This window comes from Kogia breviceps, chromosome 10 (genome assembly GCF_026419965.1).
Source record: "Kogia breviceps isolate mKogBre1 chromosome 10, mKogBre1 haplotype 1, whole genome shotgun sequence".
NCBI lineage: Eukaryota > Metazoa > Chordata > Mammalia > Artiodactyla > Physeteridae > Kogia > Kogia breviceps.
The window spans coordinates 72,787,929-72,807,559 of record NC_081319.1 but is presented as its reverse complement, the minus strand read 5'-3'; the positions used below and the strand labels follow the sequence as shown (position 1 = coordinate 72,807,559).

At 38.8% G+C, this 19,631-nt stretch overlaps 1 protein-coding gene across 1 annotated transcript in view; it reads right to left on the bottom strand.

Moving 5' to 3' along the window:
- The window catches only part of DNAH8 (dynein axonemal heavy chain 8), a 338,470-nt gene that overhangs the window by 16,547 nt on the left and 302,292 nt on the right, over nucleotides 1–19,631 (bottom strand). The window contains exon 89 of the mRNA XM_059077211.2: nucleotides 2,496–2,652. Within this exon, the coding sequence (XP_058933194.2) occupies nucleotides 2,496–2,652 (157 nt within the window). The remainder of the gene's footprint in view (nucleotides 1–2,495; nucleotides 2,653–19,631) is intronic.

The following is a 19,631-nucleotide window of genomic DNA, read 5'->3' as shown; positions in this document are numbered from 1 at the left end:
TAACTCAGTCTGCCATATCAACCTTCAGGAATTCACCTAAATTCCTGGTTCTAGAACTTACATATTTGCAGGCTCTGCTGTTCTCATCTTGAGCCCCTCAGCCTCCAGTGGCTAAAGAGCCTATATATCATTCTCTTTAAATCAGGACTGCTTTGTGGAAATTCACACTTTAAGGGAAAGGGAAATTATGGAAATACTTTTGCAACCGGCATTAGAAATTAAGCCCAGGTGTTGGCTACACTATCAAATCAATAGCCCGGGTAGCTTTTAGTATGCTAACAGCCCCAAACAAATCGCCTTGCCCTACTTCGGGTTTTAAAAGAGAGGCTTCCCTTGCAATAGACACATGCTTAATGTGTCTTAAAACTTAGACTCTAGAAAATCTAATTTTAGTACTGATTTTACTTTGAGTATGCTTATTGTTCCAGCCTAAACTTGTCTTTCTATTAATAAGTGAAAGACTTGCTGTAGTCTTATTTAGAATTTTTATTATGTTTCTGAAACCAGGTAGTCTTTTCTACATTTGTTTTTAAGTCAATAGTATAATTACATTTCAATTAACTAAATTCACTTTACAGCCACATTTTAAAAAACACATCTCTTCTGTAAAATAAAGGACACTAAAAAGTAAGTGATCCTAGAAGAGGAAGCTGTTTTAGATGTCTCTTGGTACAACCTCCCTTCCATCTAGCAATCCGTTTAGGGACATCCCTCACACTCAATTCCTGCTGGGATGTTGCCAGAACAGAGATCTTGGCGAAGTGGCCCGACTAACCCTGAACAGCTCAAATTACCCCAAAGTCTTGAAATCCTCTTCTGGTAATACCAACTTGCGGTCTAGTCATACAGAGTAAATTTTATCTCACTTTCACATGCCGGTTTTTAAAATCTGTGAAGACAGGTATTACGGCTTATCTGTCTTCTGAAGATCATTTACAATGAACCACAGAAAGTATGTGCTTATAATACCTATCCATTTAAAAAATATTTTCTCCCCGAACTATAAACATCTCTATGTGAAGTCATTGATTTCAGTATCTTAGCCAAATCCTTGGTACCCATCTACACAACAGAAGCAAAAATTGTTTTAAGAAGCAAGAAAACGTTTTTTTATTGTTGGGGGCACTCACTGCAGGTGGGAGGGCTGTAGCCCAGGTAGCCTCAGGGCTCCCAGCTGATAAGTGCATTTCTCCCAGACTTGGGGATGCAGGACAGGGTAGACACAGGACCATAGTCATACCTGCATTAGGACATCAGCCTCTCACTTTTTGGTTGAAAAGCTAAACTTGCCTCAGCCCAGCTTAAGGCTCAGGTGAAGCTCTAACCCTCAGCAGTGAGGGGTGGAGGCTGAGAACAGGAGAGAGGAGGCCCCGGATGGCCAGAGGGCACAACTCTGTTTTTCTTGCATGAAGAAGGATGGTGTATTACAGAACTTTCAGACGGTCCAGAAATTTTACCACAATTAAAGATTTATTTAGATGAGTTCTCAAAGTGCGGTTGGGGACCCCTGAAGGCCCCCAAGTTCCCTTTAGGTGGGTCCACAAAGTTGAATTTTTTTCATAGTAATACCATGACATTATTTGACTTTTTACTCTCCTTCTCTGGGGAGTGTACAGTGGAGTTTACCAGAGGCTACATGACCTGTAATACCACAACAGACTGGATGGAGAAGCAGATATGAGGATCCAGCTGTCTTCTATTAAACCAGACATTAAAGAGATTTGCAAAAATGTAAAACAATCCCACTTTTCTCTTTGAATGTTTTTGTTTTGGAAAATATACTTATTTTTAAAATATAAATGTTATGCTAACATGTGATGGGTTTATTAATGTTATTTCACAATAAATTAATAAATATTTTTGAAAAATTTTAGTTTACATTTCTAATATGTTAAATATCAGTAGTTATAATCCATATAAACGAGAGCTATTTGGGGTCCTCAATCATTTCGTAAAGGGGTCTTGAGATAAAAAAATATTTTTGAGAAAAACTGATGTTGATAACAAGGAAACATCTGGGAGGTTCAAGAAGTAGAAAATTATTGCCATCCAAACTGGGTAGTGAATTCATTTAAATGGCTTGCTTTCCTATTACCTGGCTGAGTGGATTGAGAGAATGAAAAGTATGGAGGGCAAGAGACAGAAAAACGGGCTAAATTTAAATAATGGACAAATCAAGCTTGGGTAAGAGAGCTGGGGAAAGATTCCCAGTCCAGAGGATTAAGATATCTGGAGACCCAAAGACAGAGGAACCCAAAGATGGGGAAAGGGTACAGAAAAGGCAATTGAGAGAGAAAGTGGAGTAGAAAAGAAAAGTGCAGATTGTAATTTTGCAAGATGCTTGAGCAAGGGTAAGAAAGAGAAGACCAAAAGGTAAAAAAGAAGGATTGAGCAGAGAGAGGAAGGGACTGACTGAAACATACTGTCCCAGGACTGTGCTCAGACTTGTGGAACCCAAAGACAGCCCTGTGCACCAGGCGGAAAGGGTATCTCACCTCGTGTGAAATGTAATCAGGAGGCAGCTTGCTCAGCATATCTTCGGCTAACCTATAAACAATGGCTTCCCGGGTCTCTTCCATGCCACCTCCACTCTCTTTGGGTTGAATGTTGGTAATTGTTTCAAGAACAGCAGAAGCAGTGTTACTCTGATACCTGACAAAAAGAACTGAACTGTACAGAATGTGGAATGGAAACGTAACTTCAGAGATAATTATCAACGTGAAAATTAAATTATGAATGACTTAAATTAAATCCAGCCAAAAAAGGGGGAAAAAGGAAAACTTTACCATCAACATACAGGAATGAAAAAACTAGAGGTCCATTCTACTTCCTCCTATTAGGACATCAAGAACATCACAGAAATTAAAGCTCTCCATCTTCAGGGAAAGAGTCCACGAAAGTCCTTAATAATCCAAAGCAGTGCTAGCCAATCTTGCTTGTAGCTAACCTCATGCTGGACAAGGAGCCCACCTCCTTTTATTCTCCCCTGCTTATGGACTGGTCCTAAGAATCTGCCATTATATGACAATTTGTTAGCTTAAAGAGCACTGCTCATATTTCTTCACTGAATTATAAATTATTAAAATTTCCTTGGCCTTTTCTGTTTTGTTTTCTTACTTTCCCACTTGTTTTATGATTTCCAAAGTGTTCTATTGGCACCACTTATCTAAATGCAGCTACTCATCTTTAAAATTCACATAGTCAATAACGATTTACAATGCACCAGGCACTGAGTTAGGTGTTAGGATATGGTAGTGAATAGGTCTCTGACTTTGTCCCTTTCTTTAGTGGAGGAGGGGGACATTAGTCAATACCACTGTAATAAGTGCTATGGAAAAGAAGAACAGGATGCTTTAAGATAGTATAGTCTCTCTCTCTTTCTCTCTCTCTCTCTCTCTCTCTCTCTCTCTCTCATTCTCACTCTCTAGCTCTTTTTTTGAACTGACCAGATGCTCTGAGGAGCACGAACTTAGTTTTGGTCCCAAAGTTGCTGGGTCGACCAGCAGTCTGAAAACACAGATATGGGGTGTGTGTGTGCGCATGTGGTGGTTTACTCTAGAAGATCAGGGAGGTTCTCTCTTAAAATGTCACATGTAAGCTGAGACCTGAAGAATAAGCAGGTCAACCAGGCAAAACGGAGTGGAAGTGGGAGGAAAGAGAGGACATTCAGATAAGAGGTAAGATTTGGAGGCAAGAAGGACTTCACTGCATTTGAGTAGCAGAGACAAGGCCAGCGATGCTGGAGCCAGTGAGTTAGAAGCAGAGATGATGATGGAGATAAGGTCAGGGCCAGACCATGCTGGGTCATGTGGGCTGTTTTAGGCAACCACAGAAGACTTCCCAAGCAGGGGTGCAGCATGACCAGATTTAAATTTTTCTGTCTTTCTTGAACTCCTAATTTAGCATCTATAAACATTTCACAGTTAAACTGTTTTGAGTTACTGTTTTCTTTTGTTTGTAAATTTTGTCTCTTGTTCAGATGTAAACTGCATTTACATCTCCTTTCGTAGACGTTAGAGGCAAATTTAAAAGGAATCCAACAAATGCTTGAGATTAATGATTTGTTTTTCTGTTTTATTTCCTTGGACATAAAATAAACCTTGGTAATATGGCTATATGTATAAAAATTTTAATGTGCTTACCTTTTAATCTAGCAATTCTACACCTAAGAATTCATTCTAAAGAGAGAATCAGACATTTTAATTTCTGACAGTACAGTGCAATTGTTACCCTGAACAACTCACCTGAAAATAGCTAAAAATGCTGGATAAGATATGAAAAACATTACTGAACTGGCAAGAAACTAAGAAATCCAGAGGTTCAAACAAAATATAGAATGAAAACTGCAATCCAGAAACATAAGCCAGATTTTACCAAGGGGGCATCAACTAAGCCCTGGTGTTCTTGCGTGTCTGTTGGGATGGTACAATGAGAAAATAGGTAACCCATATGCCCAAGGAAGAAAGTCTAATAGGAAACTCCTACATAAATCTGGGTCTTCATAGGGCTAATCACTTAGTATAAAAGTCAACTAGAAATAACCCACCTGTCAGAAGGGGATGGTAGGTAAATTGTTCTACCTAGCTTGGTGGGGAAAAAAAAAATCTTTCCTAAGAATTCTTAATTTGTGACATTAATTAACATTCATTCATTTACTTGAGTGATTTGAAAAACCTCAAGCCAAAGATTTATTTTCAGGTGGTCCCAGGAAGACACAGGTGGCATCTGACAGATGTGAACATAAATCTTTCCTGGAACAATATGCCTTCGACCCAAGTCTCAAAGAATCCAATAGTTAATTTCCAATAAATATGAGCCCACAGTCAGGAGTTAAAAAACTCATAGAGAAACAGGCACTGTGAGCAAGAGCCAACTAAACAAAAGGAAGCAGAACCAGACCTGCAAAGATCTCAGATAGTGAATTTTCAGATGCACATTATGTTTTTACTATATTGAAGAATAAAAAGGTGATTGAAAATATAAGTATGAAACAGGAAACTATAAACATGAATAGCATATTTGAAAAAGAGCCAGATAGAGCTTATGAAAATTTAAAAAATTAAAACCTGCATTAGTTTTTTTTTTATTGATGCTGTAACAAATTACCACAAAATAAGTGGCTTAAAACAACATAAATGTGGGACTTCCCTGGTGCAGCAGTTAAGAATCCGCCTGCCAGGGGCTTCCCTGGTGGCGCAGTGGTTGAGAGTCTGCCTGCCGATGCAGGGGACACGGGTTCGTGCCCTGGTCTGGGAAGATCCCACATTCTGCAGAGAGGCTGGGCCCATGAGCCATGGCCGCTGAGCCTGCACAACGGGAGAGGCCACAGCAGTGAGAGGCCCGTGTACCATTAAAAAAAAAAAAAAAAAAAGAATCCGCCTGCCAATGCAGGGGACATGGGTTTGATCCCTGATCCAGGAAGGATCCCACAAGCCGTGGAGCAACTAAGCCCGTGCGCCACAACTACTGAAGCCCGTGCGCTCTAGAGCCCGCGTGCTGCAACTACTGAAGTCTGTGCACCTAGACCTGGCGCTCCGCACAAGAGAAGCCACCACAATGAGAAGCCTGCGCACTGGAACAAAGAGTAGCCCCCGCTCGGTGCAACTAGAGAAAGCCTGCGCGCAGCAACAAGACCCAATGCAGCCAAAAAAACCAACAAAAAACCCCCCACATAAATGTATTATTTCACAGTTCTGCAGTTAATAAGTCTGATATAGGTCTCACTGGGCTAAAATTAAGATGAGCAGGCTGGGTTCCTTTCTGTAGGCTGTTGGGAAAGACCCATTTCCTTGTTCATTTGAGTTGTTGACAGAATTCACTTTCTTGCAGTTGTAGGACCATGGCCCCAAATTCCTTGCTGGCTGTCAGGTAAGGATCCTTCCTAGATTCTAGGGTCCATCTGCATTCCTTGGTTCATGGTCCCCTTCCTATATTTTAAAAGCCAGCAATGGCAGGTCAAGTCCCTCTCTTTGAATCTTTCCTCCTTGTACCATTTCATCTCTCTGACCCACTCTTCTGCCTCCTTCTTCCACTAAGAGCTCATGTGATTAAATTGGGCCCACTTGGATAATCTAGGATAACATCCCCATCTCAAGGTCCTTAACCTTAATAATATCTATAAAGTCCTATTTGTCACATAAGGTAACATATTTGCAGGTTCTGAGGTTAGGATGTGGACATCTTTGGGGGAGGTGTCTACCTAATAACAGTGATGGCTTAAACAGCAGATTAGATATAGCCAAGGAAATAATTAGAAAACTGGAAAATAGATCTGAAGACCTCATCTAGAATGCTGCAGAAGGGAAAATAAATGGGAAATATAAAGAAGAGGTTAAGAGGCATGTAGGCTAAAGTGGTAAGCTCTAACATACATCTCAAAAAAGTTTCAGAAAGATACAAAAGGGAGAATAAAAAAGAGATAATAACTGATGAAATAATGGCTGAGAATTGATGAAAGATTTGAATCCTCAAGTTCAGGAAACTCAAGGCATCCTAAACAGGAAAAACAAACAAATAAGTAAATAGAAATCCATATGTAGACATATCACCATGAAAATGTTGAACATCAAAAACAAAGACAGTATCTTAAAAGCAGTCAGAGAGAAAAACAAATTATCTAGAGGGAAGTGACAATTAGACTTACAGCCAATTCCTCACCAGCAGCAATAGTATATTCTGTGTGCTAGGATAAGATAACTGTAAATCTAGAATTGTATATCAAGCAAACTTATCTTTCATGAACTAGGGCAAGGCTAAAGATTTGAACATACATTTCACCAAATAAGGTAGCTATACTTATGGCCAATTGTACATGAAAAGATGCTCAACCTCATTATTTACTAGGAAAATGTAAACTAAAACCACAATGTGATACCACTTCACATTTACAAGAATGTTTATAATCAAAAAACAGATAATAACAAGTGTTGACAAGGATGTGGAGAAACTTAAGCCCTCATACATTGCTGGAGGGTACTGTAAAATGGTGCAGACTCTTTGGAAAACAATTTAGCACTTTCCTAAAATGTTAGGGATAGATTAATCATATGACCCAATAATTACATTCCTAGTTATCCATTCAAGAGAAATGAAAAGACATGTCCACACAAAGACTTGTCTGTGAATATTCCAAAAGCATTATTCATGATAGCCAAAAGTGGAAACTACCCAAGTGTCCATTAATTGGTGAATGGATAAACAAAATGTGATATATTCATATATTGGAATATTATTCAACAATCAAAAGCAATGAAGTACAGATACATGCTAAAATGTGGATGAACTTCAAAAACGTTATGCTAAGTTAAAGAATCCATACACAAAAGACCACATGCTATATGATTCAAGTTATAGGAAATGTCCAGAAAAGGCAAATCTATAGAAACAGAAAGTAGATTAGTGGTGGCCTGAGGCTGGGGGTGGGAGTGTGAGTTTATTACAAATGGGCTCAGGAATTCTTTGGGAGTAATGGAAATATTCTGAAATTAGAGAACTGTCTACTTAATAGGAATGAATTTATGATAGGCAAACTATATCTCAATAAAGCTGTTTTTCAAAAAAGGAGGGCAAAATAAGACATCTTCAGACAAAAACAAAAGAGTTTACAGTTAACAGGCCCTCAGTGAAGGAAATTCTAAAGTGTATATTTCAGAAAAGACGTTAAATATTCTGATGGAAGATTTGAGCTGTAGAAAAGATGAGTCAATGCATGGGTAAACATTATGGTATAACACAATAATTATATGTCTCATTGTGGGGTTAGAAAAGAAACAAGATAAAATTAAAACCCTAAAATTTCAGGAGAGGAGTCATGTAGTTAAAGTTGCCTAAGAGTTTTAATTGAGAAGAGGGTAAAGATGTTCATTTTAGGTTTAATTAAAAATGGATGTTGGGGGGGGCTTCCCTGGTGGCGCAGTGGTTGAGAGTCCGCCTGCCAATGCAGGAGACACGGGTTCGTGCCCTGGTCCGGGAGGATCCCACATGCCGTGGAGCAACTAAGCCCGTGAGCCATGGCTGCTAGGCCTGCGCATCCGGAGCCTGTGCTCCGCAATGGGAGAGGCCACAACAGTGAGAGGCCCGCATACCGCAAAAAAAAAAAAAAAAAAAAAAAGGATGTTAGGACTTCCCTGGTGGCACAATGGTTGGGAATCCACCTGCTAATGCAGGGGACAGGGGTTCGAGCCCTGGTCCGGGAAGATCCCACATGCTGTGGAGCAACTAAGCCTGTGCGCCACAAATACTGAGCCCACGTGCCACGACTACTGAAGCCCATGTGCCTAGAGCCCATGCTCCACAACAAGAGAAGCCACTGCAATAAGAAGTCCGTGCACCACAGCGAAGAGTAACCCCCATTCACCACAACTAGAGGAAACTTGCGCGCAGCAACGAAGACCCAAGGCAGCCAAAAATAAATAATTTTTTTTAAAAAATGGATGTTAAAATTTCTATAGTAACCAGTAAAAGAACAGAAACACAGTACATAATTTCCAGAGTAGCCAAGGGGGAAAATTACAATGAGAAAAATTAATATTCAGCAAAAGTCAAAAAAGAGGAAGAAGAAAAGAAACAAAACAGAAACAGTGGTGCAAAAAAGGCAATGTTTTATATTTATTCTTTGCATTTTACATGTTATAAATGCTCTTGCATTTATTCAATATTTAATAAATCAGTTTAAAAAATAATCAGACAAATATACAAAGGTGTATGTACAAGACTGTTTATAACAGTATTTGTAATAATAAATCCTGAAAAAGCTCTATAAAAATCTATACATCCAGTAAAAATGCTGATGTAGCTCTATATTAATTGATAAGGTGGAGTTATTGAATTGAGATTATTCAATGAAATAGCATGGTACAAATCCATATGGTATAATCTAATTTTTTGTTGATAATACTGTATGTATAGTCATAGAAAAAAATCTAGAGGAGCACTTTGATTGTGGGAATTTGGTATGAGTTTTTCCTGTAATTATTACTTTTTGTCTTTCTATTTTCTGTATTGTTAATTTTTCTCAATGAAAAAGTATGATTTTTATAATAAAGAGTATTAAAACCATTTTTATTCTGAAAAATAGAAAAAAAAAAAGCCCCTAGATGCAAAGCCCACCACAAGTGTCAAGAACACAACAGAGATGAATCAGTGAGAAATGTTTTAGGTTCCTTGAAACACATCTTAACAAACTCCTAGTAACATTTATGCCCCATAAAAAGGCCCCCTTCTGCCTTTTCTTATAGCCTATGGAATGAGTATTACACCTCTCTTTCTCTTTCTTCATCTCTAGGTGTGAATTAAACAAACTTTTGTGCAAATCGCCCTACTAACAGGCAGAATCTTAAGGAGTTACTGTTAAAATTATCCAGGGCTTCTTTGCTTATGAAAAAACTGCATTTTGAGAACAGAGGGAAATCTATTCAATTGGCCTTAATTAGTTCATTTAGGAAACCAGCTGAAGAATGTCGGAGATGCTTTTTTTTTTTTTTTTAACATCTATATTGGAGTATAATTGCCTTACAATGGTGTGTTAGTTTCTGCTGTATAACGAAGTGAATCACCTATACATATACATATATCCCCATATCCCCTCCCTCCCACCCTCCCTATCCCAGCCTTCTAGGTGGTCACAAAGCACCGAGCTGATCTCCCTGTGCTATGCGGCTGCTTCCCACTAGCTATCTGTTTTACATTTGGTGGTGTATATATATCCATGCCACTCTCTCACTTCATCCAAGCTTACCCTTCCCCCTTCCCATGTCCTCAAGTCCATTCTCTACATCTGCATCGTTTTCCTGTCCTGCCCCTAGGTTCTTCAGAACCTTTTTTTTTTTTTTTTTTTTTAGATTCCATATATATGTGTTAGCATACGGTATTTGTTTTTCTCTTTCTGATTTACTTCACTCTGTATGAGAGACTCTAGATCCATCCACCTCACTACAAATTAACTCAATTTCGTCTCTTTTTATGGCTGAGTAATATTCCATTTGTATATAGGTGCCACATCTTCTTTATCCATTCATCTGTCGATGGACACTTAGGTTGCTTCCATGTCCTGGCTATCGTAAATAGAGCTGCAATAAACATTTTGGTACATGACTCTTTTTGAATTATGGTTTTCTCAGGGTATATGCCCAGTAGTGGGATTGCTGGGTCATATGGTAGTTCTACTTGTAGTTTTTTAAGGAACCTCCATACTGTTCTCCATAGTGGCTGTATCAATTTACATTCCCACCAACAGCAAGAAGGTTCCCTTTTCTCCACACCCTCTCCAGCATTTATTGTTGGTAGATTTTTTGATCATGGCCATTCTGACTGGTGTGAGGTGATACCTCATTGTAGTTTTGATTTGCATTTCTCTAATGATTAGTGATGTTGAGCATCTTTGAGTGTGTTTGTTGGCAATCTGTACATCTTCTTTGGAGAAATGTCTGTTTAGGTCTTCTGCCCATTTTTGGATTAGGTTTTTTTTTTTTTTGATATTGGGCTGCACGAGCTGCTTGTGTATTGTGGAGATTAATCCTTTGTCAGTTGCTTCTTTTGCAAATATTTTCTCCCATTCTGAGGGTTGTCTTTTCATCTTGTTTATGGTTTCCTTTGCTGGGCAAAAGCTTTTAAGTTTTATTAGGTCCCATTTGTTTATTTTTGTTTTTATTTCCATTTCTCTGGGAGGTGGGTCAAAAAGGATCTTGCTGTGATTTATGTCAAAGAGTGTTCTTCCTCTGTTTTCCTCTAAGAGATTTATAGTGTCTGGCCTTAGATTTAGGTCTTTAATTCATTTTGAGTTTATGCTTGTGTATGGTGTTAGGGAGTGTTCTGATTTCATTCTTTTACACGTACGTAGCTTCCCAGTTTTCCCAGCACCATTCATTGAAGAGGCTGTCTTTTCTCCATTGTATATTCTTGCCTCCTTTATCAAAGATAAGGTGACCATATGTGCATGGGTTTATCTCTGGGCTTTCTATCCTGTCCCATTGATCTATATTTCTGTTTTTGTGCCAGTACCCATGTCTTGATTACTGTAGCTTTGTAGTATAGTCTGAAGTCTGGTAGCTTGATTCCTCCAGCTCTGCTTTTCTTTCTCAAGGTTGCTTTGGCTATTTGGGGTCTTTTGTGTTTCCATACAAATTGTGAAATTTTTTGTTCTAGTTCTGTGAAAAGTGCCATTGGTTGTTTGATAGGGATTGCATTGAATCTGTAGATTGCTTTGGGTAGTAGAGTCATTTTCACAATGTTGATTCTTCCAATCCAGGAACATGGTATATCTCTCCATCTGTTTGTATCATCTTTAATTTCTTTCATCAGTGTCTTATAGTTTTCTGCATACAGGTCTTTTGTCTCCCTAGGTCGGTTTATTCCTAGGTATTTTATTCTTTTTGTTACAATGGTAAATTAGAGTGTTTCCATAATTTCTCTTTCAGATTTTTCATCATTAGTGTATAGGAATGCAAGAGATTTTTGTCCATTAATTTTGTATCCTGCTACTTTACCAAATTCATTGATTAGCTCTTGTAGTTTTCTGGTAGCATCTTTAGGATTCTCTCTATATAGTATCATGTCATCTGCAAACAGTGACAGTTTTACTTCTTCTTTTCTGATTTGTATTCCTTTTATTTCTTTTACTTCTCTGATTGCTATGGCTAAAACTTCCAAAATTATGTAGAATAATAGCAGTGAGAGTAAGCAACCTTGTCTTGTTCCTGAGCTCAGCGGAAATGGTTTCAGTTTTTCACCATTGAGAATGCTGTTGGCTGTGGGTTTGTCATATATGACCTTTACTATGTTGAGGTAAGTTCCCTCTATGCCTACTTTCTGGAGGGTTTTTATCATAAGTGGGAGTTGAATTTTGTCCGAAGCTTTTTCTGTATCTATAGAGATTATCATATGATTTTTATCCTTCAGTTTGTTAATATGGTGTATCACATTGATTGATTTGCGTATATTGAAGAATCCTTGCATTCCTGGGATAAACCCCAATTGATCATGGTGTATCATCCTTTTAATGTGCTGTTGGATTCTGTTTGCTAATATTTTGTTGAGGATTTTTGCATCTATGTTCATCAGTGATATTGGCCTGTAGTTTTCTTTTTTTGTGACATCTTTGCCTGGTTTTGGTATAAAGGTGATGGTGGCCTCATAGAATGAGTTTGGGAGTCTCCCTCCCTCCGCTATATTTTGGAAGAGTTAGAGAAGAGTTGGTGTTAGCGCTTCTCTAAATGTTTGATAGAATTCGCCTGTGAAGCCATCTGGTCCTGGGTTTTTCTTTGTTGGAAGATTTTTAATCACAGTCTCAATTTCAGTGCTTGTGATTGGTGTGTTATATTTTCTATTTCTTCCTGGTTCAGGCTCAGAAGGTTGTACTTTTCTATGAATTTGTCCATTTCTTCCAGGTTGTCCATTTTATTGGCATATAGTTGCTTGTAGTAACTCTCATGTTCCTTTGTATTTCTGTAGTGTCAGTTGTTACTTCTCCTTTTTCATTTCTAATTCTGTTGATTTGAATCTTTCCCCTTTTTTTCTTGATGAGTCTGGTGAATGGTTTATCAATTTTGTTTATCTTCTCAAAGAACAAGTTTTTAGTTTTATTGATCTTTGTTATTGTTTCCTTCAGTTCTTTTTCATTTATTTTTTATCTGGTCTTTGTCATTTCTTTTGTTCTGCTAATTTTGGGCTTTTTTTGTTCTTTCTCTAGTTGCTTTAGGTGTAAAGTTAGGTTGTTTTTTTGAGATGTTTCTTGTTTCTTGAGGATGGATTGTACTGCTATAAACTTTGCTCTTAGAACTGCTTTTGCTGCATCCCATAGGTTTTGGGTCATGTGTTTTCATTGTCATTTGTTTCTCGGTATTTTTGATTTCCTCTTTGATTTCTTCAGTGTTCTCTTGGTTATTCATAGTGTATTGTTTAGCCTCCATGTTTTTGTATTTTTTACAGTTTTTTTACTATATTTGATAGCTCGTCTCATAGCATTGTGGTCAGAAAAGATACTTGATATGATTTCAATTTTCTTAAGTTTACCAAGGCTTGATTTGTGACACAAGATATGGTCTATCCTGGAGAATGTTCCATGAGCACTTGAGAAGAAAGTGTTGTTTTTGGATGGAATGTCCTATAAATATCAAGTAAGTCCATCTTTTGTAATGTATCATTTAAAGCTTGTGTTTCCTTATTTATTTTCATTTTGGATGATCTGTCCATTGGTGAAAGTGGGGTGTTAAAGTCCCTTACTATGATTGTGTTACTGTCGATTTCCCCTTTTATGGCTGTTAGTATTTGCCTTATGTATTGAGGTGCTCCTATGTTGGGTGCATAAATATTTACAATTGTTATATCTTCTTCTTGGATTGATCCATTGATCATTATGTAGTGTCCTCCTTTGTCTCTTTTAATAGTGTTTATTTTAAAATCTATTTTGTCTGATATGAGAACTGCTACTCCAGCTTTCTTCTGATTCCCATTTGCATGGAGTATCTTTTTCCATCCCCTCACTTTCAGTCTGTATGTGTCCTAGTTCTGAAGTGGGTCTCTTGTAGACAGCATATATATGGGTCTTGTTTTGGTATCCATTCAGCCAGTCTATGTCTTTTGGTTGGAGAATTTAATCCATTGACATTTAAGGTAATTATTGATATGTATGTTCCTATTACCATTTTCTTAATTGTTTTGGGTTTGTTATTGTAGGTCTTTTCCTTCTCTTGTGTTTCCTGCCTAGAGAATTTCCTTTAGCATTTGCTGTAAAGCTGGTTTGGTGGTGCTGAATTCTCTTAGATTTTGTTTGTCTGTAAAGATTTCAATTTCTCCATCAAATCTGAATGAGATCCTTGCTGGGTAGAGTAATCTTGGTTGTAGTTTTTCCCCTTTCATCACTTTAAATATATCCTGCCATTCCCTTCTGGCTTGCAGAATTTCTGCTGAAAAACCAGCTGTTAACCTTATGGGGATTCCCTTGTATGTTATTTGATGTTTTTCCCTTGCTGCTTTTAATATTTAATTTTTGATAGTTTGATTATTATGTGTCTTGGTGTGTTTCTCCTTGGATTTATCCTGTATGGGACTCTCTGTGCTTCCTGGAGTTGATTGACTATTTCCTTTCCCATATAAGGGAAGTTTTCAACTATAATCTCTTCCAATATTTTCTCAGTCCCTTTCTTTTTCTCTTCTTCTTCTGGGACCCTTATAATTCGAATGTTGGTGTGTTTAATGTTGTCCCAGTGGTCTCTGAGACTGGCCTCAATTCTTTTCATTCTTTTTTCTTTATTCTTCTCTGTGTTTGTTATTCCCACTGTTTTATCTTCCAGGTCGCTTATCCTTTCTTCTTCCTCAGTTATTCTGCTATTGATTTCTTCTAGAGAATTTAAAATTTCATTTATTCTGTTTTTCATCAGTGTTTGTTTGCTCTTTAGTTCTTCTAGGTCCTTGTTAAACTTTTCTTGTATTTTCTCCATTCTATTTCCAAGATTTTGGATCATGTTTAGTATCATTACTCTGAATTCTTTTTCAGGTAGACTGCCTATTTCCTCTTCATTTGTTTGGTCTGGTGGGTTTTTATCTTGCTCCTTCATCTGCTGTGTATTTTTCTGTCTTCTCATTTTGCTTAACTTAGTTTGTTTGGGGGCTCCTTTCCCAGGCTGCAGGTTCATAGTTCCTGTTGTTTTTGGTGTCTGTCCACTGTGGGTAAGGTTGGTTCAGTGGGTTGTGTGGGTTTCCTGGTGGAGGGGACTGGTGCCTGTGTTCTGGTGGATGACACTGGATCTTTCTTTCTAGTGGGCAGGACTGCCTCTGGCAGTGTGTTTTGTGATGTCTGTGAACTTAATATGATTTTAGGCAGCCTCTCTGTTAATGGGTGGGGTTGTGTTCCTGTTTTGCTACTTGTGTGACATGGGGTGTCCAGCACTGGAGCTTGCTTGTCATTGAGTGGAGCTGGGTCTTAGTGTTCAGATGGGCTTCTCTGCGAGAGCTCTTGCTGACTGGTATTATGAGGAGCTGAGAGGTCTCTGGTGTACCAATGTCCTGAATTCAGCTCTCCCACCTCAGAGGCTCAGGCCTGACACCTGGCTGGAGCACCAAGACCCTGTCAGCCACACAGCTTAGCCTTCTAAAAATGCATCAAGCATCCACTGCATAGAAGTCTGATTTTCTCCTGTTGTAATTCACTCAGGAATGTTTCTAGAGATCCAGTGGTGTGGGCATGTCAAGCTCTCCCTTTTATAGCCATGAATAAGTTGCTGTGTCTGGCCCTTCCTTTCCAGTCCTTGCAGACTGGCTCTATTAGGTCACTCTTCTGATGCTCAGCAAGGCTGCTCACTGCTGCAGTCAGCATCTCATTTCCCACCTTCTCCTCTGCAGTCAGGATGCCTGGCACCTCACAGGGCAAAGCCTGCAGCCGTCCTTGTTTGCTTCGTTGTGGAACTGAAACACTAGCTCTTCTCCGTTCTCAAGCTGGCTGAGTTCCCAACCTGAGATGCTTCTGTCTTCAGCATTTTTATCGACTGATTGGCAGGTAGAATCATATTTATTGATTCATTGATTGGCATCAGGACTCAAACATGCATGTCCAGACAACCGCATCCTCTCCAAAAGTCGTAGTTAAGGTAACTGCAACTGCCACCAGGCTTTACATGCTGGATTTTGGGTCGGATACGGTGATTATGAGGGTCCTGTGTCAGACCAGTAAATGTTTGTAACCCAACCAGAGTTGGAGTATTAACTCCACATGACCTTTAAACATATGAATTACACAATAAGGGCAATAAGATAAAAGGTGATTTTTAACAAATGAAAATTGATTTTGTGTAATTTTACATATAATTTTAATTTTTAAATTAATTTTTGGTGAGTATTCTCTATTCAGATGTTGTCATTTTAGAGTATCCCAAAAGACATTTATCTTAAAAGTTGAAAGATGAACATGTCAAACACATACACAGTTGAACATATGAATAGAAAGCAAAACATTCTGGTAAAATGGCACCAAAGGCACTTGCAACCCATTCCTAAATTTTGAAGTATGGTGTTATCCCAGTTTTTAAAAGTCATACGAAGTATAAGAAAAATGCAAATAACGCTACGTGGGGAAAATCCTATGAAAATAGCTGATTGGACAACAAAATGAAGTTACCAAAGGTGAAGGATCCACATGGTATTATATGCATTTTTCAGAAATCTAATTTCTATGTGATTCATAATATTCCATGATCTCATTGTAGCTTTAGATACAGTGAAGATAGAATATATGGGTGAGTCGGATCCCAGGGGAAGGTCTGGAGTTGGCAGAGTGAAAACTGCCTGAAGGGGTTAGTGCACCACAGCTAGCCGGGAGGGACTCCAGGAGACAGTATGGTACTGGCACAAAAACAGAAATATAGATCAATGGAACAGGATAGAAAGCCCAAAGATAAACCCACACACATATGGTCACCTTATCTTTGATAAAGGAGGGAAGGATATACAGTGGAGAAAAGACAGCCTCTTCAATAAGTGGTGCTGGGAAAACTGGACAGAGACATGTAAAAGTATGAAATTAGAACAATCCCTAACACCACACACAAAAATAAACTCAAAATGGGTTAAAGACCTAAATGTAAGGCCAGACACTATCAAACTCTTAGAGGAAAACATAGGCAGAACACTCTATGACATAAATCACAACAAGATCCTTTTTGACCCATCTCCTAGAGAAATGGAAATAAAAACAAAAATAAACAAATGGGATCTAATGAAACTTAAAAGTTTTTGCACAGCAAAGGATACCATAAACAAGACCAAAAGACAACCCTCAGAATGGGAGAAAATATTTGCAAATGAAGCAACTGACAAAGGATTAATTTACAAAATATACAAGCAGCTCATGCAGCTCAGTACCATAAAAACAAACAACCCAATGCAAAAATGGGCAGAAGACCTAAATAGACATTTCTCCACAGAAGATATACAGATTGCCAACACATGAAAGGATGCTCAGCATCACTAATCATTAGAGAAATGCAAATGAAAACTACAATGAGATATCATCTCACACCGGTCAGATTGGCCATCATCAAAAACTCTAGAAACAATAAATGCTGGAGAGGGTGTGGAGAAAAGGGAACACACTTGCACTGCTGGTGGGAATGTAAATTGATACAGCCACTATGGACAACAGTATGGAGGCTCCTTAAAAAACTACAAATAGAACTACCATACGACCCAGCAATCCCACTACTGGGCATATACCCTGAGAAAACCATAATTCAAAAAGAGTCATGTACCAAAATGTTCATTGCAGCTCTATTTACGATAGCCAGGAAATGGAAGCAACCTAAGTGTCCATCAACAGATGAATGGATAAAGAAGATGTGGCACCTATATACAATGGAATATTAATTACTCAGCCATAAAAAGAAATGAAACTGAGTTATTTGTAATGAGGTGGATAGACCTGGAGTCTGTCATATAGAGTGAAGTAAGTCAGAAGGAGAAAAACAAATACCGTATGCTAACACACATATATGGAATCTAAGAAAAAAAATGTCATGAAGAGATTAGCGGTAGGATGGGAATAAAACACAGACCTACTAGAGCATGGACTTGAGGATATGGGGAGGGGGAAGGGTAAGCTGTGATGAAGTGAGAGAATGGCAGGGACATATACACACTACCAAATGTAAGTTAGATAGCTAGTGGGAAGCTGCTGCATAGCACAGGGAGATCACCTTTGTGCTTTGTGACCACCTAGAGGGGTGGGATAGGGAGGGTGGGAGGGAGGGTGACGCAAGAGGGAAGAGATATGGGAACATATGTATATGTATAACTGATTCAGTTTGTTGTAAAGGAGAAACTAACACACTATTGTAAAACAGTTATACTCAAATAAAGATGTTAAAAAAATAAAAATAAAACATTTAAATTAAAAAAAATAAAAAAATTTAAAAAAGAATATATGGGTGAATTGCTGTATTAGACAAGATGTAGGTGTCAGTGACATCTTACTAAATGTCATGAAATACAACATTAAATCTCTGACTTTATCATGAACTCCACGTACCCACATTTCCATTGACTCCTAGGGCTCTCTGTTTCCTGAGTCAAACAAACCCCAAGCCTAACTCATTGTTGTTTTTTGTTTTTTGGGTTTTTTTGCGGTACGCGGGCCTCTCACCGCTGCGGCCTCTCCCGTTGCGGAGCGCAGGCTCCGGACGCGCAGGCTCAGCGGCCACGGCTCATGGGCCCAGCCGCCCGGGGCACGTGGGATCCTCCCAGACCGGGGCTCGAACCCGCGTCCCCTGCATCGGCAGGCAGACTCTCAACCACTGCGCCACCAGGGAAGCCCTAACTCATTGTTTTAATTCTCTCTTTCCTTTCACCTGAACTGTTTCTTGTCCCACCTCCTTTAACAATATCTTCGCCCAGCTGCCCAGCTTACGAATTCAGAGATAGATTCCTCCTGATGTCATATTCCCAGCGCTTCTTTGTTTCCAAGTCCTACTTCCAAATCATTTCTAGCATCCATCTAGAAAATTGCACCATTTTCATCCCACTGCCTTCAGAACTGCCCCAAACTCTTTCCCATGACACCCAAAATCTTCAAAAGCCAATCCCTGCATTTACATCAGCCTCGAGGTCAGGTGACACCTCTCTTCAAGCCCCTCCACCCACGATGCTCTAGGCACATTGGACTCGGTTCCCCACACACATCCTCATACCCTTCCTTGGATTGTCCCCTTGTGTAGGTGCCCTAATCTATGTCTTTTTTCTCACTGAGCTTAATTGTTTTATTTATTTTTAATTGTACATATTGCAGGTGGACAACTTGATGATTTGATATACGTACACATCCTTCCTGCTCATTATCTTCCTCTGTCCTTGCACTCTGTCCTTCTTGCTGCTGTTCCCCCCACCCCCATACTGCAGTCACTTCCTCCCCACCCCTTCTCTAGCCTGAGAACTCCTGCACATCCTTTAAGGTACGACTCAGATGTGGACTCTCTCACTAGCTTACTTTGATCCCTAAGCTGGAATTTATTACTCCTTTGCCTTTGCTCTCACAGCAGAGTGTATAATCCCTCCTGTTTTTAGAGTTTACTGTATCGAATTGCACAACTATCTGTCACTCATCTATCTTCCCTAATAGACAATGAGCTCCAAGGGTAAGGACTGCCTCTTACTGATATTTGTATCCCCAAGCTGGCTAGAGAGTATGTTCTCAATAAATATTTGTTTATTGAATTGAGGCCAACTGGCTTGGATTTTATTAATCCTCAAATATAAAGGAGAGCAATTCTCCAATATTTAAAGGGCATGAAAATTTAATTATTTGTTCCTTCTTATGGTAAAAGTATAGTATGTTATCATTACTATCCATTTCCTGGCACCTTTCCACATACAAAGGGAAATATATACATATACTCCTCAAAACACAGGCGAATCAGATAGATATAATTTAAATATGATTATATTTAAACACAGATCTTTAAAATTTAAAGAGAAGAAAACGGCAGTAAATTTCCATTCATACTAAGAAAATCCTAGCTCATTCTTCCTACCTGTTCTAGATACAAATAAAAAAGGGGAAAGACCCCATATCTGGGATTCTCAGGAGCTCTCTCGGCTCACCTCCATGTTGAATCCTTTCTGGAAACACGCTCTGCACCAGTGACGGTGCC